This window comes from Rhinolophus sinicus, chromosome 17 (genome assembly GCF_057876585.1).
Source record: "Rhinolophus sinicus isolate RSI-liver-muscle chromosome 17, RSI-T2T, whole genome shotgun sequence".
In the NCBI taxonomy this organism is placed as follows: domain Eukaryota; kingdom Metazoa; phylum Chordata; class Mammalia; order Chiroptera; family Rhinolophidae; genus Rhinolophus; species Rhinolophus sinicus.
In genome coordinates, this window is record NC_142517.1 from 9,331,068 (window position 1) to 9,358,881 (window position 27,814).

A 27,814-nucleotide genomic window follows, 5' to 3' on the forward strand; every position below is an offset into this window, starting at 1 on the left:
AAATTGACCATGATTAGTGTTGTAGCTCAGGCTACTATGACAGAATGCCATGCACTGGGAGACTCTCCAACAAACATTTATTTCTCACATATCTGGAGGCTGGGAGTCCAAGGTCAGGGTAACAGAATAGTCGGGTTCCTGGTGAGGGCCCTCTTCCTGGTTTACAGATAGCCATCTTCTCATTTTATCCTCATCTGGTGGAGAGAGAAAGACAGAAAGCAAGCTCTCGTGTCCCTTAAAAGGGCACTAATCCCCCTGGTGAGGGCTCCTCATGACCTAATCACCTCCCAGAGGCCTCACCTCCTAGTACTGTCACCTTGGGAGTTAGGATTTCATCACATGAATTTGGGGCGCGGGGGACGCAAACATTCAATCCATAACAATTAGACCACAAAGAAAATAGTAAAAATACAGACGTTCTGGTCAAAGCAGAAGGCTGAAAGGACGAAGAAGGATGTCTTGCCCCAAATCAATGAAAATATTGAGTACAATACAACAACAGAATTTTGTTATGTAGCTGAGCTCAAAACCAAACAGAATGCCCGGAAAAAAAGGGGGATGACACAAAGCAGTGAGCAGTAGCTAACGTATCAAAAACAGCCCCCAGCCTCAGAGTCAAACATCTGGCCTGGGATTTGGGGTCCACACTGGAAGAGTTGCTAGGCTGCTGGGCCAGGGGAGGCTGGGAGCTGGAAGGAGCCCCTGGCATGAAACCAGGAGTTACCAAGAGCAACTTGTCTCCTGAAAGCAAACTAGAAGAACTCAATCTATGGGCCCAGAGCCTCAGACCCAGACCAAGCCAAGGATGGGGAAAGAATTACCCATGAGTGATTGGCATGAGTGAATGAATGAATAGAATCCAAGGTTTCCTCCTGTCGATGACTCCAGAACTGCCCCCTATGTTCATTACTGGGTTGCAGGTGCAAAACTACTTCCTGGTGCCTGAATCTTTTACCTAATTACCAACTAGAACAGCATCTGTAAGAACTACAGACAGCTGCCCGAGTCTGTGTGCCTGCTTTCTCTCTGAAGCAATATTTGTTGAAAAACATGAGACTACACTGCAGCTGGGTCTTTTCCCCGTCACCCCCACTGTGCTCTGCCAGCCTGAGGTCAAGTGCATCCTGAGGGAGATGGCATGTTTGTGAAAATGCCACCGTGGTGCCACTCCATGGCAGGCATCGTGTATTTCAGAAATTGTAAGAAGTCAGCCTATAGCATAGTGAAAAATGCCAGGCTTAGGAGACCGGGGCACTGCAGAAGGCATCACGCTTCTTCAAACCTCAGTTTCCTCATGTGACAATGGGAATAACAACCATTTTTGAAGGTTACCATGAGAATCAAGTGAGATATGTAGACTAGTAACAATAATAAACAAGTGAATATCATGATGATGATGATATGCTTAGATATAAATGGGTTCCTTGATTTGATGTTAAAAAATTGCCCCTATGATGTATTTTTATCTTTGGTTTCAATATCTTGCTAGAATGCCTGACAAGACTTGGCATTTATAGACAGAAGTTCAGTGCCTTGGAATAAAGAGTGTGATCACCAGGTATGCCTGCCAAATGGAAGAAATGTCTCTGGTAGCTTTTAACGCTATGGCCATGTGGCTACATGAGTGGAAGATTCCATGAGCTGAAAATGTGTAGACACACTCCACCCAGCCTGGATCTGCAAACCTGTACCAACTAAACTTAGAAAACAAATTCTCTTCAAACACTCATAAACGATTTTACAAAACTGACCGTGATTAGTGTCTTACTTCAGGCTGCTATAATAGAATGCCATATACTGGGAGGCTCAGCCAACAAACATTTATTTCTCACACATCTGGACTGGGTGCCATTTGTGACGCCCTATAGGGCCAGTAAGTCTGTGCGCAGAAGTGCACAAGACATGACACCTGAAGGCCCATGCGCCCCCCCCCCCAAGATCCCTGCCACAGGCAGAGGTCCCAACTTGCCTCAGTCTCCACATAATCTGTCCTCTGTAGAAAAGCTAAATTCAGAAGTCTGGACAGCAAGCTGAGGGTGCCACCACACCCTCTGTCATCTACCACAATGAAATTATGACCCCCTCCTCTTTTTTTATAACTGTTTTATTGAGACATAATTCACATATCATGAATATGCCCATTTAAACTGTAGAATTCAATGGCTTTCAGTATATTCAACAGGGTTGTGCAACCATCACCACAATCCATTTTAGAACATTTTCATCACACCAAGAAACCCATCCTCACTAGCTGCCATCCTCATTTCCCCCCAGGTCCCTCGCTAATTTACGTTCTGTTGCTATGCATTTGCCTCTTCTGGAATTTCATATAAATGGAATCCAACAATATGTGACCTTTTGTGACTCGTTTCCTTCACTGTTTTCAAGGTTTACCCTTGTCATATGAGCACATGTCAGTACTACATTTTTCTTTACTGCCAAATAATATTCCACTGTAGGAATATATCCGCATGTTATTTCTCCATTCATCAGTCGGTGAACATTTCGGTTGTTTCTACATTTGGCTCTTATGAATAACACTGCTACAAACATTTACATACAAGATTTTTTTGTGTGTGGACACACGCTTTTCAGTTCTTGGGGGTACCCAGGAAGGTCTTTTATTTCTTGGTTCTCCCCAGGAGAGGGATTGTTGGGTTGGACGGTAACTCTGTGTCTAACTTCTTGAGGAATGACAGACTGTTTCCCAATGTAGCTGGTAGGAAGCATCCCACATTGGTAGGATGCTTTTAAAAGCAACTGAATTACAAAAAAAAAAAAAGGCTTTTCAGCATCCCCACCTCTTTCCTGGAGAGCATCAGAAGTTGGTAAAGATCCGCTTCCCTTTTATTTGTACAAAGTGAAGCAGAAGCAATAGGCTTTCATCGAAGTCCTCCTCCTAAATTGTGGAGATTTCAGGCCCAGCAAGCGCCCTCCCCTGTGAATCCATTTTCTCTCCTAGAAATGAAGACAGAGGCAGAAGCATCTCCTTAAAGTACCCACTTAGGCTCTGAACAACAGGGTTGCCAGTTCGAGTCCCACATGGGCCAGTGAGCTGCGCCCTCCACTAGACTGAAGACAAAGAACCGCCGCTGAGCTGCTGGAGGGGTGGCCGGATGGCTGAGTTGGTTAGAGCACGAGCTCTCAACAACAAGGTTGCCGGTTCAATTCCCACATGGGATGGTGGGCTGCACCCCCTGGAACTAAGATTGAAAACGGCGACTGGACGTGGAGCTGAGCTGCGCCCTCCACAATTAGATTGAAGGACAATGACTTGGAGCTGATGGGCTCTGGAGAAACACACTGTTCCCCAATAAAATTTAAAAAAAGAAAATATGCAGTCTGCAGGATCCAGGCCCATCATTAAAAAAAAAAGTGAAACAAGTACCCACTTAGTCCAACATGGTAGAAAGCAGGTACAGGAAAAAAATGCTAAGAAATGTGGATTCAAAGCTAAGAATTTAGAACATGGAACAAAGCTCCACGTGAAATACAACCAGATCTTTACAAGACTGCTCGAGCAATTCAGGAACCTCCTTGGCTCCAAGGAGAGAGGTTTCCCTCATCCTTCTCTCAGGCCTAAGAAAGCAAAGAGCAGGTGATGAGAAGTAACCTGGGGAGCCAGTCAAGGTGGCTGCAACCAAAGGCTCTGCTGCAATGCCTGGAGTTAAGTCAAGTTTTCAGCTGGTCTGACTAGCCAGGCAGACAAGCAAAATGAAGAGCATGTTCAAACCTCTCTTCAGAAGTCAGGCCGTCATGCTCTGCGGCTTATTGTAGCCTTGGAGAGAATCATCAACAATGCCAGAAATGGATTTGGGGTGCGATACATGGGCGTGACCATACTTTGAATCTTATGTGCATCTATGCTGAATTGGAAGGGTTCATACAGAGCGTTCTTTTGGGTATAAAAGTAATTCTGCTGGTCACAGGCAAAAACTCATCACGGTACAGAATGACAAGTAGGATGGTTTTCCCACAGTCAACAACAGGAAACACACACACACGTACACACGAGTATTTTAGGTGTTGCTTTCCCCATGCAATTCAAACTGCAAGGTGGTAGAGTGAAAAAGGTAAATAGGCAACAATGGAAAAAAAATAACAATTCCACTATAAATAAGCTTTATTACCCCATCTGAGAAAGAAAACAGGGATCTGGATAGTATGTGTCTCTTCCCTTTCAAACCCAAACCGTAATCAAAAGCAAAAGGCTCAAAAACGCAACAGAGATAGAACTGGCATTTGTAGCTGTGATGGAGAGACCTGTGGAATGAAAAAGCTCCACACAATGAGAGCGTAGAAGTGTGGTGCTTTGTTTCATTCAGGAGATGTCTACGAGGGGCTCAGACCCCTTGAGAGGGGGCCCCAATCACTCGGCAGTTGGGATCGGCAGCCAGGGGTCTGCAAGGTGATGAGGCAGCTGCGCTTGGACAGGGGTCAGATAAGCAGCCCCAGGGCGGGAGGGAGGGAAGGAAGGGAGCTTAATACTCTGCAGACTGCCATCCGCGAGGGACACAGCCCTGCAGGTCCAAAGGCTTCAGGCGCTGTGGTGGCTGGCTATCGAGGGCTTGGAAATGTGGCTCAGTGCCTTTTCCGTGTTCCCCATCTCTGGACCCTTGTGAGATGGAAGAGCCTATTTTCTGAGAAAGGCCTAGAATGAGATGTTAACACCATATAGTTGGCGTCTGCGGTTTACCTGTGTCTCTGTGCCTTGGGGCAGGACAGGCTGTGACATCACTCAGATACTGCCCATTGTGTCACCCAAATAATTTTTATGATAGTCTGGCCTGTCATGGACAACTTCCTCCATTTGTGCTTCTCATCTCGGGGCTCTTTGGGCATGATGGCTCCTCTGGGCGCTAGTTCTCCTACACCCTCGATCTCCCTATAGCTCTGTGGATCCCCACCCCCACTCCATTTTAAAGGAGTCTTCGTCATGCTCGCCCTCTTGAGTCCCCCCACCTCTGGGCATGGCTGAGGCCTGGTTCTCCCTCATGCACCTACTTCCCTCAGGCATCCCAGGGCAGGGCTCCTCTTGCCACCGCCAGGGTCTGTCACCATCAGGAAGGAATTCAACACCCCCACAGCTGGCTCCTTTGCCTCCCGGACACTCTCTTCCTGAAATCCTCTGCTCCAGTAAATTTCAGCCTCACCACAGCCACCGTCTCCCACAGTCTGCCAGGACCTTGACTTCTCCTGAATCCCTCTGCGATTCTCTAGTTTGACATTGGCATGCATCAGGGATCTCATTTCAGGATTCCTTCCTTTCCATTCTGGTGACACTGTCTTCACGCACAGCCAGTGCCGCTGACTTTGCTTAGCTAGCTATTAAGGTTGGAAAAAATCCAATTACATCTTGCTCACCAAAGGGTTGACTGATCATGGATTACATGAGAACGGACGAATCCTCCTCCTTCAAAGAACGACCATGTAAACTCCTATGATCTGAAAGCTATTGTCCTACTCTTACCTGTCCTCCTTCCTGTCAAAGTATTCATTCAGCAAGTTAAACCCATGACTCGCATACAAACAGAAAATGAACATGTACCCAAAATTTATTTAACTCATTAATGAGCAAACCAGTAGGACAGGAAAGATGGTTCAAAGAGCATTTGTGGAATTTACTAGTATTTAAAAACAAAACAGAATATGAGAATGACTTCTGGATCATTTGTTAGATACAAAACTGGTTAATGCCCCACCTGGGAATAAAACCTCAACTGCTGTGGTTATCTTTTCTAAGGGTATGAAACCAACAAGTTAACATGTAACTTTACTGTATCTGGACTTATTAAGTAATAAATAGTAAATTCAAACACAGCTATATTCTCCTCAAGCACTAAATAATGCTTGGGTGAGCCTGTCGAAAATGCCCCAGTGTGACATTGAAAGGACATGTCCCTTGACTTATTTCTAAGTTTTGGATAATTTTTCTTAACAATCCCTAAAGAGAGAGATTGTAAACTAGTTATCTGAAAATCTCCACACTCATTCCTTCCTGAATTTAAGAAAAGAAAAAAAAGAAAACCATAAGTGCATCACTCACACTCCATTAGGCTCTTGATGACCGAAGAATGACTGTCACCTGGCATGACTCAGCAGTAGGAATGGTCCTTTGGCAGCCCTCCCATCACACAGATGGCCACCAGCCCTCCCAAGACCAGTCCTGGCCAAGAATGCAGACACTTCGAGTTCCGGGAGGTCATTCAGGACTGGATTAGGTGGGTTTACACCTTCATCAAGACATCATAAGATAGGAATGTCAAGGAACCTTCTGGAAAGTCTCCCTGGATTTCCTCCGACAGATGGTGTTTCCTGTATTCAGTCCTCTCAGGACTGCGGAGCCCACTGTCAGCCCTGCCAGGCTCCCATCAGGCTCCCAGGCAAGGCCTCTTCTTCAAGCTCTATTAACCAATTTAAGGCCATTTCTTCTCCTTCTTCTTCTTTCCTCTGTGAAAATGGTTCACAATGGATCATTGTTTCCATATAAATCTCTTTACTTAAGACAATTTTTAAGATGTACTTTCTTTTAGGCTAAATAATCCAAACTGTTACCACCTTCTTAGATCTACTGTTAGCTGTGCTTCGCTGAGCCCTCTGGGTCTTTCTTAAGACCAGGAAGAGCGTAAGCAACCCCCAGGGACGACTTCACAAAGCAGATCTCGTGTCTTCCGCACCCTATGACCTTTCTCTAAACAAAAACCCAGCCTTGCTCACACATTTATGGTGGAGGAACAGCCTTTAGAGTGTTTCTTATGCTGTTTGGCTTGCTCCGTCTTTCTTTATCGTGATTGGAAATAGTTCCACTGTGTTCCTTCAGTCCATGCTCACTGTTTTTTTTAAAAATTAGCAATTATAGTTAACAAAAAGGAGAAGATAAAAAATAGCCATCATCATCACACTTCTCAGAGACAACTACTGCTCATACTCAAAAGTTGGTACCTAGGTTTTCGGGTTTTTTTCCTGATTTTTTCTTTTTTTTTTTTAAAGAAGAGATCAGACTGGGCTGGACTGCCCTTAAGCTACTTTTTTCACCCAATAACAGCTGGGGGTCCCACACTTTACCCCTGCTCGGAGCTGTCTTGCCTTCCCCAGTTGTTGGGTCACAGCATTAAACCATCACCACTGCTCACTACAACCCATTCAACACAGAGGCAGCGCCTCGTCTCAGAACCAACCCGTCCTAGCAGCAGTTCAAATCAGCTTAGGAGGCAAATAGAATCTTTTGGAGATAAAGCCTTTGCAGCTGTAATTAGTTAAGGATCTCAAAGTGAAATCATCTGGACCTACGGTGGGCTTTAAATCAAAATCTGACACCCTAACAAGAGGAGGGAAGACACAGACACATACAGGGAAGGAGGCCATATGACGACAGAGGCAGAGATTGGAGTGATGCAGCCACAAGCCTAGGAATGTCAGGAGCCACAAGAAGCTGGAAGAGGTGACAAAGGACCCTCTCCTGGAGCCTTCAGAGGGAGCAGGGCCCTGCTGACACCTGACTTCAGACCTCTGGCCTCCAGCACTGTGAGAGAATACATTACTGTCATTTTAAGTCACCCTTCTTGTGGTCCTTTGTTACAGCAGTTTGGACCCTGATGGTGGCGGTGAAGGAGATGAGAACCGGTTGAATCCAGGTAGGTTTGAAGGTAAGAAAATAGGATTTGCAGAGGGGACTGGATGGGGGATGTGAAGGAAAGTAAGGAGTCTAGGATGATTCCAAGATTTTTGGCTTGAGCCAGTGGGAGGCAAGGGAAGACTTTCAGAAGAGCAGGCTTGGAAGGGAAGCAGGAGCTCACGTTGGATGTGTGAAGTCTGAGGAGCCTGTTCGGCTTTCAAGGCAAGATGTGCTGTGGGGCCATCGGAGACACCCACAGGGAGCCCAAGAGAGAAAATCCACGCCAGAGACAGAAAACTGGGGGTCTTCATATATGTGTATATATGCGTATGTATGTGTATAAGTGTCTACGAGGTCAATTAAATTCGCGAACTCATCTTAGAAAATGTGCTACATACCTCATTGCTGAATATCACTACAGTCACCTTCGAAGGTCTCCCCTTGGGAAGCTATGCACCGACGCCAGCGCCTAGTCCACCCTTCAATTTTAGAACTCTTTTTCTGGAATGGCCATCAGAGCTGTTGTCGTATTACCCTTGATGTCCTGAATGTCATCAAAATGTCTTTCAATATTTCCTTTATCTTTGGGTAAAAAAAGAAGTTACCGGGGTCCAGATCAGGTGAGTAGGGAGGGTGTTCCAATACAGTTATTTGTTTACTGGCTTAGAACTCCCTCACAGACAGTGCCGTGTGAGCTGGTGCATTGTCATGATGCAAGAGCCATGAATTGTTGGCGAAAAGTTCAGGTCATTTTCGTCTAACTTTTTCATGCAGCCTTTTCAGCACTTCCAAACAGTAAACTTGGTTACCTGTTTGTCCAGTTGGTACAAATTCATAATGAATAATCCCTCTGATATCAAAAAACAGTTAGCAACAGCCTAGCAACAAGTTCGCAAACCTTATTGCCAGACTTCATAGTTAAAACTGTAAGAGTGGATAAGATCACGCGGGGAGTGAGAGTAGACAGAGAAGACGTCTAGGGCTAAGCCTGGGACACCCAACACTGAGAGTCGGGGAAATGAGGAGCAGCCAGCACAGGAGCCCATGGAGACCAGAGATAGGAAGGACAGTCTACGATGCCAGGAAAACCCAGTGAAGAAGGCACTGGGGTTGGGGGCGGTGAGCAACTGTGTTAGTACTGCTAAAATAAAATGAGGGCCGAGAGGAGTGGTGGATTCAGGGACTCTGACACGAGTGGGGTCGGGGTAAAAGCCTGATGTGAGTTCAGGGAGGAGAGGGAAATGCACTTCGATCCAAAAGGAAGGCTTCTGTTCATTCCTTTCACATTTGTTTTCATTGAAGAGACTAAGAAGAGAGTAAATGAAGAACACAGAGAACTCATTGCTGTTTTAAAGGTAATTAAAATGTATTTGATTTGGAGGGTGTTATGAAAACCCTTGAGATATCATGCAGTCTTGAGAGTGGGGCTGCTCTACTACTTATCTGATTATCCCTTCCGTGCCCTTAGCGAAACCCCATCGCATCTGCCTGCTCCTAGGGCTGGGAGATGAATGGAGCACTGTGTCCAGACTCTTCTCTTCCATTCTGCCTCTTTCTGGTGGCATCACCAAGCCCTTCCACCCAAGTACTTTTTAAGTGTTCCTTTCAAAGAGAAGGCCCTGGTCATGTCAACTACAGCTCCCTAGAGGATGGGAGCCGGCGGAGGAGAATGAAAGTCAGCGTGGATGAGAAGGGGAGGCCGGACGGTGGAAGACACACTGGGCAGGCAGAGTAACATCAATGGTGGGAATAAAAATCTCCTTTATTGCAGAAAAAGGCTGGAGAACAATAGAAAGACGCTGAAGTCCTCAGCACAAAAACAACGCAGAAGCCGCAGAGTCAAATGCAGACAGTTCTCGTTATCAGCGGTAATTATGTCGTATAAAGTTGCTGTGAACACTGATTTGGAGAATACTAAACCACCGCTCCTAGGGGAAACACAGGGTTAGGTTCCTACAAGCCTCTGATCACAATGTTTATGGCAATCCACCAATACGTATGTGTTTGTATTGGTGGGTTGACATGTGTGTTTTATGTGTTTCTTTTAAAAGACACCTTATTTAATGTATGTGTACCGTTGATTATTAACCGTGAACAAGGCCAGCAGCACTACTGCTCAAGCCTGAACAAGCTAACCTAACCTGTTTTCTACGTAAGGCACATGGCAGCCTTCCCATGCTTAGGGACACTACACAGCACGTCAGCAAGACACTCGGGGGTCATTTTAAACAGCAAGATCACCAGCAAAAATCACACAGATGCAAAAAACGAAAAAAGAAAAAGACACTAAATAGGTCATGAAAAAGACACTTATTTACAGCATGAGAAAAAGAAACAAGAAGGCACAGTGTCGCCTTGTTCAGCCTTGGCTGGGAACAGACTCATCCACAGACTCAAATTTTTGCATCTCTATCCATGAACGACTGAGAAAACACCATGTGTATTGATTTGGGGGTCACAAATAAGTTTTGCAAGCAGGCAAATTCACAAATACAGAATCTTCAAATAATAAGCGTTGACTATACCAGTGAACAGAGTTTGATGTCTCTGTCAGAAAAAGCAAATCCAGTCTTTCACAAAGAGGTGCATCCATTTGGGGATCTAGTTGGACCAACAGTGCTCCATCCAAGTCATTTGGCTCGATACGAGCTTCATGGCAACAATGGAGTCTCCCACTTATTTGGAACAGAGAGGTCAAGAGTGCATTTTGTATAATCCTTCCTGCTGGCACTGTCCACTGGACAATGCATCCTTGTCTTTTCTACTCACAATGGAATCATCTGGGCGCAGGTCTCTGGGAAGTAAGACAAGTCACATTTCCTTCCGGAGGCACAGCTAGTGCCAGTGTTCTGGGGACAGGGTTCATTGTGCAATACACTGACACCAATTCTGCTCCCTTGCAGTGACCCAAAAGCCTTGAGCACTTTGGAGCCACGGTCTGGCTTCAGGAATCTGACATTTGCTGATCTCCCCATTGAGTTAGGGGGAGCTCAGAGTGTGCAAGGTTATCTATGAGCTTATCTCATAGGTATGGCTGCTGTTACTACAAACCTAAAGGTTGTGTTGGGGGTTGTGGGGCGGCTGTCTCCAAACCAGCCACCTCCTAGGGACTTCTTATTCGCTACACTGTTTTCTGGCTGTGGCTCTAAATCTATGCCCCTTAAAACTTCATTCTCAGAGCAAAAAGAATGCTGGCAATGTGAGTCCAGCAAATGACTGCTGGCCTCTGGCGCTCCCTTTGCTGTTTTCTTCTGATTAAACACAGAACTTACTCTGTTTAGAATTAGAGTAATAGCCCCATAGTACCCACTGGCGGGCTATGAAAACAACAGCTATGCGTATCAGAAGAAAAGAAGTGTGCAACGAATAAGCCTCTGTGAAATTCTTTTAACCCTTCCCCACTGCCCCACCCCACCAACTACCAGTTCTCAGGTCACTCAGGGAATAACCCCTCAGTAAGGGTGGGCAGTGGGACTCAGTCAGGGCCTCAGAGACGCGGAAGGGCTCTTCGAGACCGACTGGTTCACTGGATCTATTTTCCATATGAAGACACTGAGGCCTGAGGCCAAGGGAAGGCAAGAAATTGGCCAAGATCAAGGGGCTGGTGGGCAGCAAAGCAGGGCCATGGAGGAGGTCTCCGACCCAAAGTTCTCAGCTCATTCTACTACTCCATTATTTTCAAGGTGACCAAGAATCCCACAAATTGTCCTAGAAACCCGCCACCATCCACACCATACTGGCCTGTTCCCAGGTGCAGAGGACAGAACAGGGGCCGGCAGGTGGTAGTCCAGGTTGATTCCAGGCGCAGTCACCTCACTGAGCCCACCCAATCAATGGAAGCAGCAACAGCCCAGACAACAAGGAGGAAACACGTACACTCAAATGCCCCCACCCCCGCCCCAGCATTTCGCAGCACCCCCAGTTCAGCGAGGGGTCACTGGGCAAGCACTTACAGGTTCAGGCCTGTCTCCTGCTGCTGGATGTCTGAAAACTTTGCCTCAGCCCTCTTTGTGCTTCTCCACGGTGAATTTCTGTAATCCTTTCTTCCTCACAGATCTGTGGGCAGCACGGGGGGTGGGTCAATTAGGAGGCACATTTTGTAGCAAGTTGATATGCACAGCGCTCATTCTTGGCTCCTTGAAACGATCCTTCAAGGAACCCTGAGCAGCCGTAAAATGTCTCCTCACCAGCTGAGGGCAGCTTGGACCCTCCCTGAACCCCCAGTCTGTCCTGCACTCCAAGCTCCCTCCCACCATCATACCACACACTTGTGCCACCTCCCATCCCCCCACCCCACCCCACGGTCCACACTAGCTGTTCCCGCTTTCACACCATCTCTGCTGGAAACTGCCCCGCCCCCAATCCAAGTCCTAATGAGTCCTTCTCCATTTCCATAGCACTTGGTTTGAATCTCAATTATTTTTATTACGGTCTGTTTTCAGATAGCTGAATACTTCTTCCTCCCCTACCTGTGAGAGCCTTGAGGGCAAGGACACTGCCCATTCCGTCTTTGTATCCTGCCTAGGGCAGCAGCTGCCATGTGTGTGCTCTATAAATACACCCCTGGAGTAATGCAGAGAGAAAAAGCTCTGTGGGAAGATGGGGCAGGGGAAAATGTACCCAAAGTAGGCCTGGTCTCCACGTTTTCTTCTGTTGTTCTCAGGACACCCCTTTGAAGACTGGAGATTAAAAACACTCCCGAGGAACAGTATTACTCGGCCAGAAAGAAGAAGGAAATCTTACCACTTGCAACAATATGGATATACCTAGAGAACATTATGCTAAGTGAAATAAGTCAGACAGAGACAGGCAAATACCATATGATCTCACTTATATGTGGAATCTAAAGAATAGAATAAATGAGCAAACTAATCAGAAACAGTCTCAGAGATACAGAGGAAAAACTGAGGGTTGCTAGATGGGAAGGAGAGGTGGGGATGAGGGAGAAGGTGAGGGGATTAGAAAGCACAAATTGGTAACCACAAGATTGCCACGGGGATACAAAAGACAGTTTGGGGAATGTAATCAATAATGTTGTAAAGATTTTGTAGGGTATCAGTTGGGCACTTGTCTTATTAGGGAGACCACCTCAGGGATGATGTAGATGCCTGATCACTGCACTGTACAATGTCAGAGGGGTAGTAGATTGGGGAGGGGGGTTATCACTTTGCGAGGGGTGTAAATGTTTAACTAGTACATTGTTCTGTACACCTGGAACTAAAAAAGGAAAAGAAAACACTCCCCAGGAATCCCAGATCTTCTCTCTCCTCTCTAACAGCAACGAAGCCCGGGCTTCTGTCTGGGAACGGGACAGGAAGGGCCGGGTGTAGGATGCTGAGAGCCGGCCCCTCAGCACTACCTGAACTGCAGAGAATGGCAGTGCCCACCTCCAGAAGTGTGCAGGGGGCCAAAAGTCGGCTTTCCAATCACTAATCCCAGCTCCTCCCTTTGTAGCCTTGGACAAGTCACTTATTTTCGGAGCCTCGGCTGCCCCATCTGTAAATTGGGTATAAAACTTGCCTCATGGAGTTGTGAGGAGTGTAAAGGAATAACGTGCACACTGGGTTTTTCCTGAAAGCATGTGCTGTATCCCTCAGGCCTGTTGGGGTAGACCAGTAGTCTTCTAGACTCATCCAGAAGTATGGAAGCACGTCTCCCATACCCCTCTAATCCTTTAATCAAATATTTCATCTCAGTCAACACAAATTTGGTTGCAAAAATCTAAAAGGCTCACTTGGCTTCGTGATCCTTCCTTGTGGACATTCCACGGTAACCGGACTCGATCAGCGCTGATTCAGATGCTTGCCAAACGCTTCTGTGACATGTAAATGGCTCCAGGAAGCAGCTTCTCAGGCACCGGACACTAGCTTCTTGGGCCCACAGCCTCCATCTCGGTGTCCACCTCTCTGAGCCCACCTCACGCTAACAAAGCACTTCTGGAAGCTCGATCCTGTCCAAAGGGGACCACAAATAGTCAAGGCAGCAAATCGGAGGCGTGAGCCCAAAGGGGGGCGCTCTGGAACTGCCTCTTCCCCTTGACACCGGGCCTCTTGTGCTTCTGTAGCTCATTTCACTTCAGCAGACTCCTATCCCTTTGCGTTTATTCCCTGAGGGTCTCCCACCTCCCAGACCTGGCTCTTGGGTCCTTGTCATGTCCCCTCTCTCTCCTCCCATTCTGTGCTCCAGCTCAGGGCCTCAAAGCATCTGCACGTGTTATGCCCTGTCAGTATCACATCACATGACTGGCTCATCAGGCTTGGGATCTCAGCTTCGTTGTCACTTCCTAACCACATCCTCTGCTGTTCCCCTTTGCAGACTCCCCCATGTGGCACCACGCACTTCTCTGCCTTCCCCGCTATCAGCCCACACGGACACGACTGTCTTTGTTCACTGCTCCACTTTCAGCACTTTGCTCTTAATCGTCCACTGAAGGAGCGGACCCCCCCCCCCCCAACAGCGCCTCTGACCACTCCCAGCCTGGGCAGGAGGACCCAGTCCTTTCGGTGCTGACAGCAAATACACAGGGAATGACCTGCATACGAGGTCGGACAATTAAGTTCGCAAACTCATGCTAGAAAAAGTGCTACATACCTCATTGCTGAATATCACTACGGTCACCTTCCAAGTACTCCCTTTGGGAAGCTATGCACCGACGCCAGTGCCTAGTCCACCCTTCAAAGCAATTTTGGAACTCTTTTACTGGAATGGCCATCAGAGCTGTCGTTGCCTACACTTGATGTCCTGAATGTCATCAAAATGTCTTTCAGTATTTCCTTGATCTTCAGGTGAAGAAAGAAGTCATTGGGGGTCAGATCAGATCCTGGGTGTCCCAATACAGTTATTTGTTTACTGGCTAAAAACTCCCTCACAGACAGTGTCCTGTGAGCTGGTGCAATGTCGTGATGCAGGAGCCATGAATTGTTGGCGAAAAGTTCAGGTTGTTTTCGTCTAACTTTTTCATGCAGCCTTTTCAGCACATCCAAATAGTAAATTTGGTTAACTGTTTGTCCAGTTGGTACAAATTCATAATGAATAATCCCTCTGATATCAAAAAAGGGTAGCAGCACCGTTGCAACAAGTTCATGAACTCAATTGTCAGACCCCGTACATGCCCTGCTCTAACGCCCAGCATTCTGATAGGATGCAAGGGGGCAAGGGCCCCTTGAGTGGCTGAGGGTCCATTAGTGAATCAGTGCCTCAGGGGAAGGGACAGTGGCTTCATTTTGGAGCTTCCAATGCGAGGAACTGGCACACCGCACGGCTGTCCTACTTAGTCAGCCTCCTTCCTCACACTCTAAACTGTGCCACAGGCTTCTGAACACTTCGTGACCTGGAATGCCCAATGATGTCAGTCGTCTTCGCAGGGTAACTAGCAAGCACAAGGGAAGTGCCAGCACCACCACTCAGGCTGGGAGGACAAATGCTACTACCTGGGTGGTAGTAACTCACCCCAGACACCCAGGTGCCTTGTTTAACCTGAGAGGACAAAAACAAGATCACTGCTACTGGATGGAAACGACCACATGGCGTCGGGGTCTCCAGTTCAAGATCCCAGCTGTCACTTGGTAGTTGGGGGAGTTAAGGTCAAATCTCTTGGAGTCTTTGTTTCCTCATCCAAAAAACAGGGACAACAATGTTCCCTCAGAACTGCTGAAAGGACTAAATAATGCAACAGACAAAACAGACAAAATGAAGTAACAGCACAGCATATGGCACGTAGCAGCATGTAATAAACTTTAAGAAAAATGGAAAACGTACCTCAGGCAGCACGAGTAAAAGTGCATCAAGATGCAAACTGTTTGGTAGAAGTGTGCTCTCGCAAACCTGGCCGAGAGGCTGCGCTTTCAGGAAATTCCGAACAAAACAGGAAGTAGCATATTTTCCCAGATAATCTCCCCATTATCCCTTTTATTTCCTGTCTACAGTTCTTTTTGGCCCTCTTGACTGAGCTATTGCTCTTCAAAGACTTTTTTTTATAGCGTTTTGCCTCTGGAGGAAGTTGAAGCTGGCTACTGTCTGGGCTCTGAGAATGCAAAGTGACAAAATCTGATCACAGCGGAGAGACCAGCAGCTTCGCAGGGGGAGGAAGCCCTGGCTCGTTAGAGGAACAGGGCTCTTCCCGGCATTGGGGCATCGGTGTTGCACATCTATTTGTCTCACCTCGGTTTAAAAGAGGCAGAGGCCACATCTCCGAGCGTCCCTCCTGCTTTAACATGATCTGATTGTATCAATTCATATGAGCAGACATTCCACTTTGTAATTGGCTCCTCCCCCAACATTTTATGCACAGAAGTTTTGTCATCTGGGCTGCTAACAGACACCCTGTGCAGGGGACCCTTGGGAGAGTGGAAAGGGCTGGTCAATTTATTCCCATTTACCAGCTTTGTGGAGACTGAGGAGTTGCCGAGGGCTGTTCCAGGAAAAAGCCTTCTCCTCACCCACGACGGACACCATCACCCTAGCTCCTCAGCTTCCTAGGACTGGGGCAGAAACCACATACAGAACTTTATAAAGTGTTTTTTTTTGAAGCCAGGTAACCCTATTGATTCTAAGACCATGTTGTAAATTCAGGCTCCCAGAACAGATTATCTGGAACTGCCCAGGAAGGAAATTTCAGTTCATTTCTAGATCCGTTTTTTCTGGTGGATTGAGGCAAACTGGAGCATGCCAGCTGTGTTCTCGTCTATAACTCGCGACACTCTTCAGACTCACCTTGTTGATGATGATAGTAGCAGAAAAGGCAGGATGCGGGATGGGGACGTCATTTCCTTCGTATCGGCTCAGCTGGCAGAGCAGACCCTGTCCCTGGCACTACTTATGCCTTTATGTGTTACACTAAGGTTACCACATAAAATACAGGACACCCAGGAAAACTTGAATTTCAAAGAATGTATCATTTTTTGGCTAAGTATGTTCCACGCAATATTTGGAGCCTACTTATGTGAAAAAAATGAGTCGCTGTTTTTCTGAAATTCCAATTGAACTGGGCATCCTGCATGTCTATTTGCTAAATATGGTAACCCTAATTACATCCATTTCAAGCAAAGACTGGCTGGTTCTTAGTCTCAAAAATATAACAACATCCCAAACCTAACCCCTTCCCTGCCAAAACAACAAACTCTCAAAACAAAACTTGTCTTTTTATTTCCAGGACATATTTTTTAAAAATAGACCTATGAGCTTCAAATTTATGAGAGAGAGAGAGAGAGAGAGAGAGAGAGATTTTCTTACAAGTACCCCTAAATTAAGAGCTCAGTGTGCCACTGGCTGCAGGCCACAGGAAGATGCCAGCCAGTTCTTTGCGTATCCCCAACTCAAAAGCAACTGGCTTCTAACTCATCAGGTAGCAGGGAGAAGACAGGAGAAACAGAATTCCAAGGTGGCTACTCCCTCAAAGAGGCCTGCCAGACTAAGGGACAGTGGAGGAGAGGAGGCAGATGCTAATGGCAAAGGAACAACGGGAAGCACTGCCAGAGCTCACGTGTCACAGAGCCCGTCCCTCCACAAAGAGCAGCACCCACCACAATGACAAGTTATTGGGAAATAAAAGAAGTTACTGATTTTATAGAATGCCCATAGCCAAGGGGCAGAGACATTCCCTCACGCCTTCTTCCAGTCTCTGAACTTGGGCTGGTAACCAGGCAGCCCACCCCCCACACTGCTGGTGTTCTGGGCAGACTGGAGCTGCAAGGCCTGGGGCAGTGCTCTGTGCTGGGCAGGTGAAGAGACAAAACACCTCCGAGTTTTTTAAAATCATGTTTATTGCTCTGATCGAAAGTTATATAATACCGCATGGTTTTACAGTATGAACGATATTTTATTTCACATGGTTATACAGTCTGAGTGACTAGCTCACAATCCAGGGCCATTTTATAAGTTCCGTTGTTCAAAACGGTGTTAGTGTTGTTATAGGGTAAAAAGACCTCATTGACCAAGAAACTACATTAATATGACAAAATACAGAACGATGTGCTGGTACCACAGGTTAGGGTGGCTCTCAGCAAGCCATTCCCCCACCTCTCACAGCAAAGGGACCAGGAGCTAAAAATACCTTAGGAAAATCCAATGGCACCCGCAACACACTCTTATATAAAGGTCAAGCTCGTGAGTTATTAATCCATGGTGCTTGAAAGTGAGAGAATTAAGTATAAGTCTACAATCTGGTGAATCTTCTCACTTCCTCTTCTTTGCGGAATATAGTTTTTCTTCAAGTGGGACTGGGACAATTCCTTCACATTCCTTTACTTCCTGGGTCAGAGGGTGTTTTATGATATTCGGTCTAATCACATCAATGTCTCGAGACAAGTACTCCATCATGCTTTCAACAGTTGTTGTTGGTGCATAAAAATCCACCAAGAAATACCTGCAATAAAATAAAAATTTGTGAATTCCTGCATTATGATACCAAAACTAGACAAAGATGTCTCACGAAAAAGAATTATAGGCCAATATCCCTAATTAGCATAGATGCAAAAATCCTCAACAAAACGTTAGCAAACTGAATTCTATAGCACATTAAAGGATCATACACCATGACCAAGAGTGACTTATTTCAGTGATGCCAGGACTGGTTAGCCATCTCCAAATCAGTCAATGTGATACCCGCGTTACCAAAATAAAGGATAAAAATTGTAGGATCATCTCAATAAATACAGAAAAAGCATGACAAAATTCAGCACACATTTATGATAAAAACTCAACAGAGTCGTTATAGAAGGAATGTACCTCAACATAATAAAGGCCATAGATGACAAGCACACAGCTAACATGGTAACAATGAAAAGCTGAAAGCGTTTTCTCTAAGCTCAGGAAAAGACAAGTACGCTCACTGTTGCCACTTTTATTCAGCATGGTGTTGGAAGCCCTCACCAGGGCACTTAGGCAAGAAAAAGAAATAAAAGGCATCTAAATGGAAAGAGAGAAGTAAAACTGTCACTATTTGCAGATGACATGATATTATATATAAAACACCCTAAAGACTCCATCAAAAAACTGTTAGAACTAATAAACAAATTCAATAAAGTTACAGAATATAAAATCAATACACAAAACTCTGTTGCATTTCTATACAGCAATAATGAATTATCAGAAAGAGAAAAAAAGAATTCAATCCCATTTACTACTGAATCAAAAAAAATACAATACCTAAAAATAAATTTAACCAAGGAGAGAAAACACCTTTACATTGAAAACTGTAACACTTTAATGAAAGAAACTGGTGAAGACACAAATAAATGGAAAGATAGTCCATACTCATGGATTAGAAGAATCAGTTTTGTTAAAATGTCCGTACTACCCCAAACAACCTAGATTCAATGCAATACCTATCAAAATTCCAATGGCATTTTTCACAGAAATAGAATAATCCTAAAATTTGTACAGAACCACACACAAAAAGACCCCTAATAGCCAAAACAATCTACAGAAAAAACAAAGCTAAAAGCATCACACTCCCTGATTTCAAACTACATTACAAAGCTATGGCAATTAAAACAGCATGGTATTGGCATAAAAACAGACACGTACATCAATGCAACAGAATTTAGAGCGCCAAAATAAACCCACACAAATATGGTCCATTAATTTACACCAGAGCCAAGAACATCCAATGGAGAAAGGACAGTCCTTTCAATAAATGGTGATGGGAAAACAGGACAGCCACATGCAAAAGAATAAAACTCTATCACTACCTTACACTATACACAAAAATTAACTCAAAATAGATTAAAGATTTGAATATAAGACCTGAAACCATAAAACTCCTAGAAGAAAACATAGGCAGTAAGCGACTTGACATAGGTCTTAGAAATGACTTTTGGAATCTGACCAAAAGCAACAAAAGCAAAAATAAATATGTGAGACTACATCATACTAAAAAGCTCCTGCATAGCAAAGAAAACCATCAACAAAATTAAAAGGCAACCTACTGAATGGGAGAAAATATTTGCAAATTACCTATCTGATAAAGGGTTAATATTCAAAAATATATAAAGAACTCATACAACTCAATAGTAATAAAACAATTCGATTAAAAATTGGGCAGAAAATCTGAGTAGACATTTCCCCAAATGACATACAGACGGCCAAGAGGTGAATGAAAAGATGCTCAACATCATAAATCATCAAGGAGAGCAAAGCAAAACCACAATGAGCTACCACCTCACACCGCTTAGAATGGTTATTATCAAAAAAAGAAGAAATGACAAGAGGTGTTGAGAATGTGGCGAAGAAGGAACCCTCGTGCACTGTTGGTGGGAACGCAAACTGGTGCAGCCGCTATGGAAAATAGTATGGAGGGTTCACAAAAAATTAAAAATGGAACTACTCTGGGTACTTATCCAAAGAAAATGAAAACACTAGCTCAAAACGATACATGCACCCCCACGTTCACCGCAGCATTATTGACAACAGCAAAACATGAAAGCAATCTAAGTGTCCATCGATGGATGAATGCATAAAGAAATTGTGGTACACACACACACACACACACACACACACACTCACGAACGTTATTCAGCCATAAAAAAGAATAAAATCTTAACGTTTTCATCAACATGGATGGACCTCAACGGCACTATATATTAGGCTGGTGCAAAAGTAATTGTGGTTTAAAAGGTTAAAAAGCATTGCAAAAACCGCAATTACTTTTGCACCAACCTAATACTAAGTGAAATAAGTCAGACAGAGAAAGACAAATGCTGTATGATCTCTCTTATACACGGAATCTAAAAAGAACAAGCTCATAGATACAAAGAACAGATTGGTGGTTGCCAGGGGGCAGGGGTTGGGGTGAGGGTGAGAGAAATGGGTGAAGGGTGTCCAATGGTAAAAAGAAAAATAAGTAAGTAAATATGGTACATTACTGAGCACCGACAACAACCAAAAAGAAGCAATTGTTTTCTGGATGCACAAACCTAAAAGCAGGTTGGAAGATAACCAAATCACCAATTCTAGTTCAAATTATTTTCCTCTTTAACCATATGACAAGAAAACTTACATTGAATACAAACCATTTTTTTAAGGAATGTCATTTTTCATGTTAGCAATTTATGTTTTGTGTATTTGCAGCTGAGAATGAACTATTTTTCTCCAAGACCAAGCCTGAGACAAGGCAAGCCCGTGAAGCTACTCCTGGTGAGACCTCATCTCTGAGCAGAAATGCCCCAGAATGCCCCAGGTCAGACCCAGCTGCAATAGACGAAGGCTGTCCTGGAAAAGCAAACCTCAGGGAGAAAGGGAACCTGGCCTCCGAACAGCCACGCTAGGAAAAGTACACTGAGGTACAGCCAAGTACCTCTCGTGATGAGGCTACCGGTTGTTTTTATGCATGAACACTATTTATCCATGCTGACAAAATCCCAGTCCCTGGCACCCCCAAAATCTTTGGGATTTGAGCTTGCAGTGGGGGTGCAGTGTGGGTGGCATTACAGCGGTGGGCCCTGGCCGAGCAACAGGGCTCCTTTCTGAAGTTGCAGCCATTGAGTCACCTGTGCCTTCCCTAGAAAAGGGAAGTCCTGTGGGGGAGGTCAGCGGGGACCCTGTCTCTGTCAGTCGATAATACCTCCAGGCTCTCTCCTCTGATTTCTTTCTGGGGTCCTGAACTTCTATGTGCCCTAAAGGGGGGCGGAAAGGAAATGATCTGAATCTCGGGTGAGAGAAGGAATTTAACACTCATCTATTCAGACCAGACTACTAAGGATGGTTAGAGCGCGGTGCTAATAACACCAAGGTTGCCGGTTCGATCCCTGCACGGGCCACTGTGAGCTGCGCCCTCCTTAAAAAAACACAAAAAACAAAAACCCCAACAAAGTCTTCAGCTCGGCTAGATAACAGTACAAAGGAGGACGTGTGCTTCCTCCCTACCTGCCCTCCTCTCAGCGCTCCAGGTTTAAGCCTCGCTGCTCCTGTTCGCGGAGGAGCACAGACAGCGCTGTTTCACGGCGCGTTCAGCGCAGTAGTCAGCATCCTGCGACCTCCCCGCAGTGACCCTAGGACCTCATTCACTTCGTCCCAGCCACACTCCCCTCCCCAGCATATCCCCATTCTGTCTGCCAGGAATGTCCTTCGCCCATGTTCCCAGCAACTCACCCCTCACTTCCACCTGCCTCTGCCCAGTGTCACATTGTCACAGAGGCTTTTCACTGACCACTTCCCCTAAAGCAACACCCTCCTTGCCCCCCACGAAGCCTCATTCCTCTACGTCCCTTACCCAAAGCTTTATTGTCCCCATAGCACTTGATCACCACTGACATACTGTGTTTCCCTGAAAATGAGACCGGGCCTTATGCTCACTTTTGCTCCAAAAGAGCATTAGGGCTTATGTTCAGGGATGTCCTCCTGAAACATCATGCTGGGGCTTATCTTCCGGTTAGGTCTTATTTTCGGGGAAACATGGTGGCATATATTTGTTTACAGTCTATCCCATGCCACTAACACATAACTGCCTTAAGAAGGACTGTGTTGCTATATTCCCAGCACCCTGAACGGAGCGTAACACACAGCAGGCCCACAGCAAACACTGGACAGAGTGGTGGCGTAAACATGACAGGCGGAATCCTCATAGAAAGCAGGAGAGATGGAACTGGAAATGGGCAGATGCAGGAAGGAAGGACGCTATGAGAAAAAGGATGACATGTTTTGTAATTCCATATAAAGAAGGTTCAAAACTCATAAGAAAGCTTCCTGAGTAGCCATTCACTCTTAGCCAAGCCTAATGGGAAAGTCATTCAAGTAAACAATAATTAAAAGTAAAAGGACAGAAAAACATATATCATGTCAAAACCCTAATCAAAAGAAAGCTCAAGTGGCTATAGTAATATGAGACAAAGTAGGCTTCGGAGCAAAGAAAATTACCAGGGGAAAAAAAAAGAATACGTAACAATGGGTTCATCAAGAGGACGTAACAGTCCTAAATGTGTACGCAGCAGATAACAGAGCTTAAACATACAGTAAGTAAAAACTAACAGAACTAAAAAGAGAAATAGACCAATCCACAATTACAGTTGGAGACTTTTAACATTTCTCTAAGTAATTAATAAAATTAGTACACAGAAAATCAGCAAGCACAGAAAAAGTGAATTATCGCCATCAACCATCTGGATCTAAGATTTCTAGAACCCTCCACCCAACTACAGCAGGATACACACTGGTCTCAAATGCACAGAGAACTTTTACCAAGATTGACCATATTCTGGGCCATAAAACAAGTCTCAATAAATCTAAAAAGAGCTGAGCCATACAGAAAGTCTGGGAGAGACAACTAAGATGGCACAGTATGTAAACGCTGTGCTTACCTTCTCTCACAACCACACCAAAATCACAACTGATCTACAAAACCATTATTGAGAATTGCCTAAAATCAAGCTGAATTGAAGCCTTTCAATTAAGGACGTACAGAAGAAGCCACCTCCAGACTGGTACCCTGTTTCCCCAAAAATAAGACCTAGTCAGACAATCAGCTCTAATGCGTCTTTTGGAGCAAAAATTAATATAAGACCCAGTATATATTATATTAATTATATTATATTATATTATATCATATTATGTCATATTATATCATATCATGTCATATCATATTATATCATATTAATTATATCATATTAATCATATCATATCATATCATATCATATCATATCATATCATATTATATTATTATAGACCCGGTCTTATATTATAGTAAAATAAGACCAGGTCTTATATTAATTTTTGCTCCAAAAGACGCATTAGAGCTGATTGTCCGGCTAGGTCTTATTTTCGGGGAAACATGGTAAGATGTCATAGGGGTAGTTGCTTGAGGGGTGAGTTATCACTTTATGAGGGGTTTAAATGTCTAACTATTACGTTGCTTTGTACACCTGAAATTAATTTAAAAAGAATAAGAAAAGAAATAAAAGTCTTGGGAAAAATCCCCAAATATTTGGAAACTAGATATATGTCTAAATAACCTAAGGGTCAAAGAAGAAATCAAAAGGGAAATTACAAAGTACTCTGAATTGAATAAAAATGAAAACATATCAAAATTTGGGGGATCCACTAACGCAGCACTTAGCAGGAAATTTATAGCACTAAACACCTATGTAAGAAAAAAAGAGAATTCCCCTCAATGATCTCAGCTCCCACCTATAAAACTGGAAAAGGGAAGGAAGGAGGGAGGGAAGGAAAGGGGGAGAGAGAGAGAGAAAGAGAGAAAGAGAGGGAGAAAGATCAGAGCAAAAATCCCTGAACAAGGAAACAGAAAACAGTAAGAACATCAATGAAACCAAATACTAGTTCACTGAAAAGATAAATAGAATTGATACACCTATAGTCAAGACTGGTCAGTGAAAAGAGGTAAGAAACAAAGTACCAATATTCAGGAACGAGAGAGGTAAAATGACTACAAATTTTACAGATATTAAAAGGATGGTAAGGGAAGACCATAAACAATTTTTGCAATAAATTGGACAACTTTGCTGAAACTCCTTGAAAAATACAAACTACCAAACCTCACTCAAGAAGAAATAATCTGAATAACCCTGTATCTATTAAAGAAATTATATTTGTAATTAAAATCCTTTCCACACAAAAACTACAGACCCAAATGGCTTCACTGGTGAAGTCTACCAAACATTTAAGGAGAAAATACCAATTCTGATACAAACTGTTTCAGATAATAGGAAAACACTTCTCAACTTGTTCTATGAGGCCAATGTTATCCTGATACCAAGACCAAAGATACCACAGGAAAAGAAAGAAAGAAAAAAAAAAGATCAATATCCTCATGAAAATAACAAAAAAATCCTAAACAAAATTTTAGCAAATGTCTACTATAATATATAAAAAGGACAATACATCATGACCAAGTAGCGTTTACCCCAAAAACCACAAGACAGGTTTAACATTTGAAAATCAATTAATGTAAATCACTATATCAAGAAACTAAAAGGAAAAGCCATGTGATCATTCCAAGAGACGTTAAAAAAAAGCATTTAACAAAATCCCATATCCATTCCTGATAAAAACTCTCAGCAAACTAGGGACAGAAGGGGCCTTCTTCAGCCTTATAAAGAGTATCTCTGAAACACCTACAACCAACATCATACTAACCAGTGAAAGTCTGAATGCTTTCCCCCTAAGACTGGGTACAAACAAGGATGTCTGCTGTCACTATTTCAACATTTTAGTGGAGGTTCTTGCCAGTGCAATAAGGCAAGAAAAAATAAATAAGTAAATAAATAAATAAAAGACATCCAGATTGGTAAGGAAGAAACAAGTCTTTATTTACAGATGTCATGATTAGGTATATAAAAGGATCTGAAGAAATTTATAAAAAAGATACTACAACTAGTAAGTGACTTTAGCAATATTATAAGATACATAACTAATATACAAAAAAATCAATTATATTTCTATATACTAGCAACAAATAGACCTTGAAATTAAATATGAGATACTGAGGGATAAATCTGAAAAAAGATGTGCAAGACCTGTACACTCAAAACTACAAACCCCTGCTGAAATGAAATTAAACAAAGTCTACATACACGGAGAGGTACATCTTATTCATGGGTAGGAAGATTCAAATTTATTTAGATGTCAATTCTCCCAAATTGATCTACAGATTCAAAGAATCCCAATCAAAATCACAGCACACTTTTTTTGTTAGAAATTGACAAACTGTTTCTAAAGCTCACATGGAAATTCAAAGGACCTAGAGCAGACAAAATAATAAAGAATATGGTTGGAAGAACTAACGCTACCTGATTTCAAGACTTTTTAAAAAGCTGGTAATCAAGACAGCATGGTGTCCATATAAAGATATAATATTGTTCATATAAAGATCAATAGGATAGAAGGAAGAGTCCATAAATATTAGGTTGGTGCAAAAGTAAGTGCAGTTTAAAAGGTTAAAAATAACTGCAAAAACCGCAATTACTTTTGCCCCAACCTAATCGAGCTACACATGTAAGTACAACTGATTTTAGATGAAGATGCAAAGGCAGTACAGTGGAGACAGGACAAGCCTTTAAACAAATGGTGCCGGAAAAATTCAGTATCCACATGCAAAAAAATAAACTATGAGCCACACTTGTACTATATACAAAAGTTAATTCAAAATGGAACACGCATCTAACAATAAAACACAAGGATATAAAACTAGAAGAAACACAAGAGAAAGCTTCTGTGATATTGGGTTAAGCAAAGATTCCTTAGACATGACACCAAAAGCACAATCCACAAAAGAGAAAAAATTCATAAATTATACTTCATCAAAATGAAACACTGCTCTTTGAAAGATACTGTTAAGATATAATAAAAAGACAAGCCACAAACCAGGATCTGTAAATCACATGTCTGATAAAGGTCTTGTTTCTAGAATATAAAGAACTCTCAAATTTTAATTTAAAGAAAACCAATTTAAAAAAATGGGTATATTTTGCTTTGTCTTGTGCACCTGAAACTAATTAAAAATAAATTAATTAATTAAAATGAAAAAAAAAAAAATGGGTATAAGATTTGAACAAGCATTTCACCCAAGATATAGAATGGTGAAGGAGAACATGAAAAGATGCTTAATACCATTAGTCACGAGATAAATGCAGATTAAAACCACAAAAAGATACCTATTAGAATGGTTAAATTAACACGCCTAACCATGCCCAGCGTTGGTGAGAATGGAGAGAACGCACTGGCTCTCCTACGGTGCTAGTGGGAATGCAACATGCCACAGCCACTTGGGAAAGCAGTCGGGCATTTTAAAGTCAAACACACTCCTGCCACGGTGATTAAGCCATTCCACCCCTAGGGATTTCCCCTGAGAGAATGAAAGCATGTGTCCATGCGACAACTTGTTCTTGAATGTTCACAACAGCTTTACTTCTGACGACTCCAAACTGGAAACATAAATATCTATCAACACAGAAACTGATAAGCAAGCTGGTATACTACTCAGCAGGAAAGAGAAACACTGATACATACTATTGATAAATCTCATAATAATTTTACGAGTAAAAGAAACTACAAAGAGCACATAGTGTCTGATTCTATGTAAATAAGATTCTAGAAAATATAAACAAACCTATAGTGAAAGAAAGCAGATCAGGGGCTGCTAGAGGCTGGGGAAAGTGGAGGGAAGGATCACAAGAGGCGGGAGGAAACCGTGAGGGTAAGCAACTCATTCCTTGGTTATGGTGGTTTCGTGGTGTGTGCGTGTGTGTGTGTGTGTGTGCATGAAAACTTTATTAAATGTACACTTTAATATGTGCAGTTTGTGTGTTAATTATATTTCTATAAAGCTGTTGATTTCAAAACGGCACATAAGAAGCTCCACTCCACTCCATGTAGCAATTCAGGAACCCCAAGAAGAGGAAGTGGTGCTGGCTGTTGGTGTGAGTCCAGCAGCCTTCTCCCCAGCAGCAACCACTCTAGTAGTTTTCAAAGTGTTTCCTCCATATTGCCTCTGAATTCTGTCACGGTTACGTCATGAGCTCAGGGTCCCCCAGCTCCTCAGTGGCCACAGCCAGGACCCCAACAGAGCAGGTCTTTTGACTCCAGGGCACAAGAAGATACAGACGACGCTGGGCCCAGTGGGTTACAGAATCCCAGAGTGGAAATGCTGGCAGGACCAAATATATGGTGAAGGAAGGAGAACCGACTCTGGGTGGTGAGCACACAACGGGATTTATACATGATGTATTACTGAATTGTACACCTGAAATCTATGTAACTTTACTAACAGCTGTCACCCCAATAAAGTTTAATTAAAAAAAGAAAAAAGAAATGCTGGCAGGACCGTGAAGACAACGCAGTCCGCCCCTTACGCAGCTAGGAGGGAACCGGTCTGCTCCAGGTCACAAAGCAAGAGGCGCCCGACCCCAGACCCCACGGCTCCCGACCCTGTCAACCACATCTCTTGCTACCAGCTACCAAGCAGCCAGCACTCTGGAGGTTTCTCAAGGATAAAGAGAAGTCCTAGAAAAAGGCCTGGAAACCCTACGCTTGGCTTCTGGAGGCTCCTGCTCCACCCCAAGCCCCTCTAGCTTTTACTTTCTTTATCTACTCCGCCTTCCCTCCACCAGTCACAACGCTCCTCTAGCAAGGGAGCCCAAACAGAGCAATGGCCAAAATGCAAATGAGTCTGTGCCCACAACCACAGCTGTGACAGTCATTTCATGCTTATCACCCTGCTGATCTGTGACTGGGGCTCATGTGGGCAAAGGC

At 43.8% G+C, this 27,814-nt stretch overlaps 2 protein-coding genes across 2 annotated transcripts in view; both read right to left on the minus strand.

Annotated features, from left to right (window-relative positions):
- KCNE2 (potassium voltage-gated channel subfamily E regulatory subunit 2) overlaps positions 1-15,676 on the minus strand; it is a 177,655-nt gene extending 161,979 nt beyond the window's left edge. Inside the window, exons 1-4 of the mRNA XM_088794205.1 lie at positions 15,374-15,676; positions 14,207-15,274; positions 13,350-13,565; positions 11,569-11,671 (exon numbers count right to left, since the gene is read on the minus strand). The gene's annotated coding sequence lies outside the window, so the exon portion shown is untranslated. The remainder of the gene's footprint in view (positions 1-11,568; positions 11,672-13,349; positions 13,566-14,206; positions 15,275-15,373) is intronic.
- A 1,679-nt stretch (positions 15,677-17,355) lies between these two features.
- The window catches only part of MRPS6 (mitochondrial ribosomal protein S6), a 68,032-nt gene continuing 57,573 nt past the window's right edge, over positions 17,356-27,814 (minus strand). Inside the window, exon 3 of the mRNA XM_019730250.3 lies at positions 17,356-17,978. Within this exon, the coding sequence (XP_019585809.1) occupies positions 17,789-17,978 (190 nt within the window). The 3' untranslated portion in view covers positions 17,356-17,788. The remainder of the gene's footprint in view (positions 17,979-27,814) is intronic.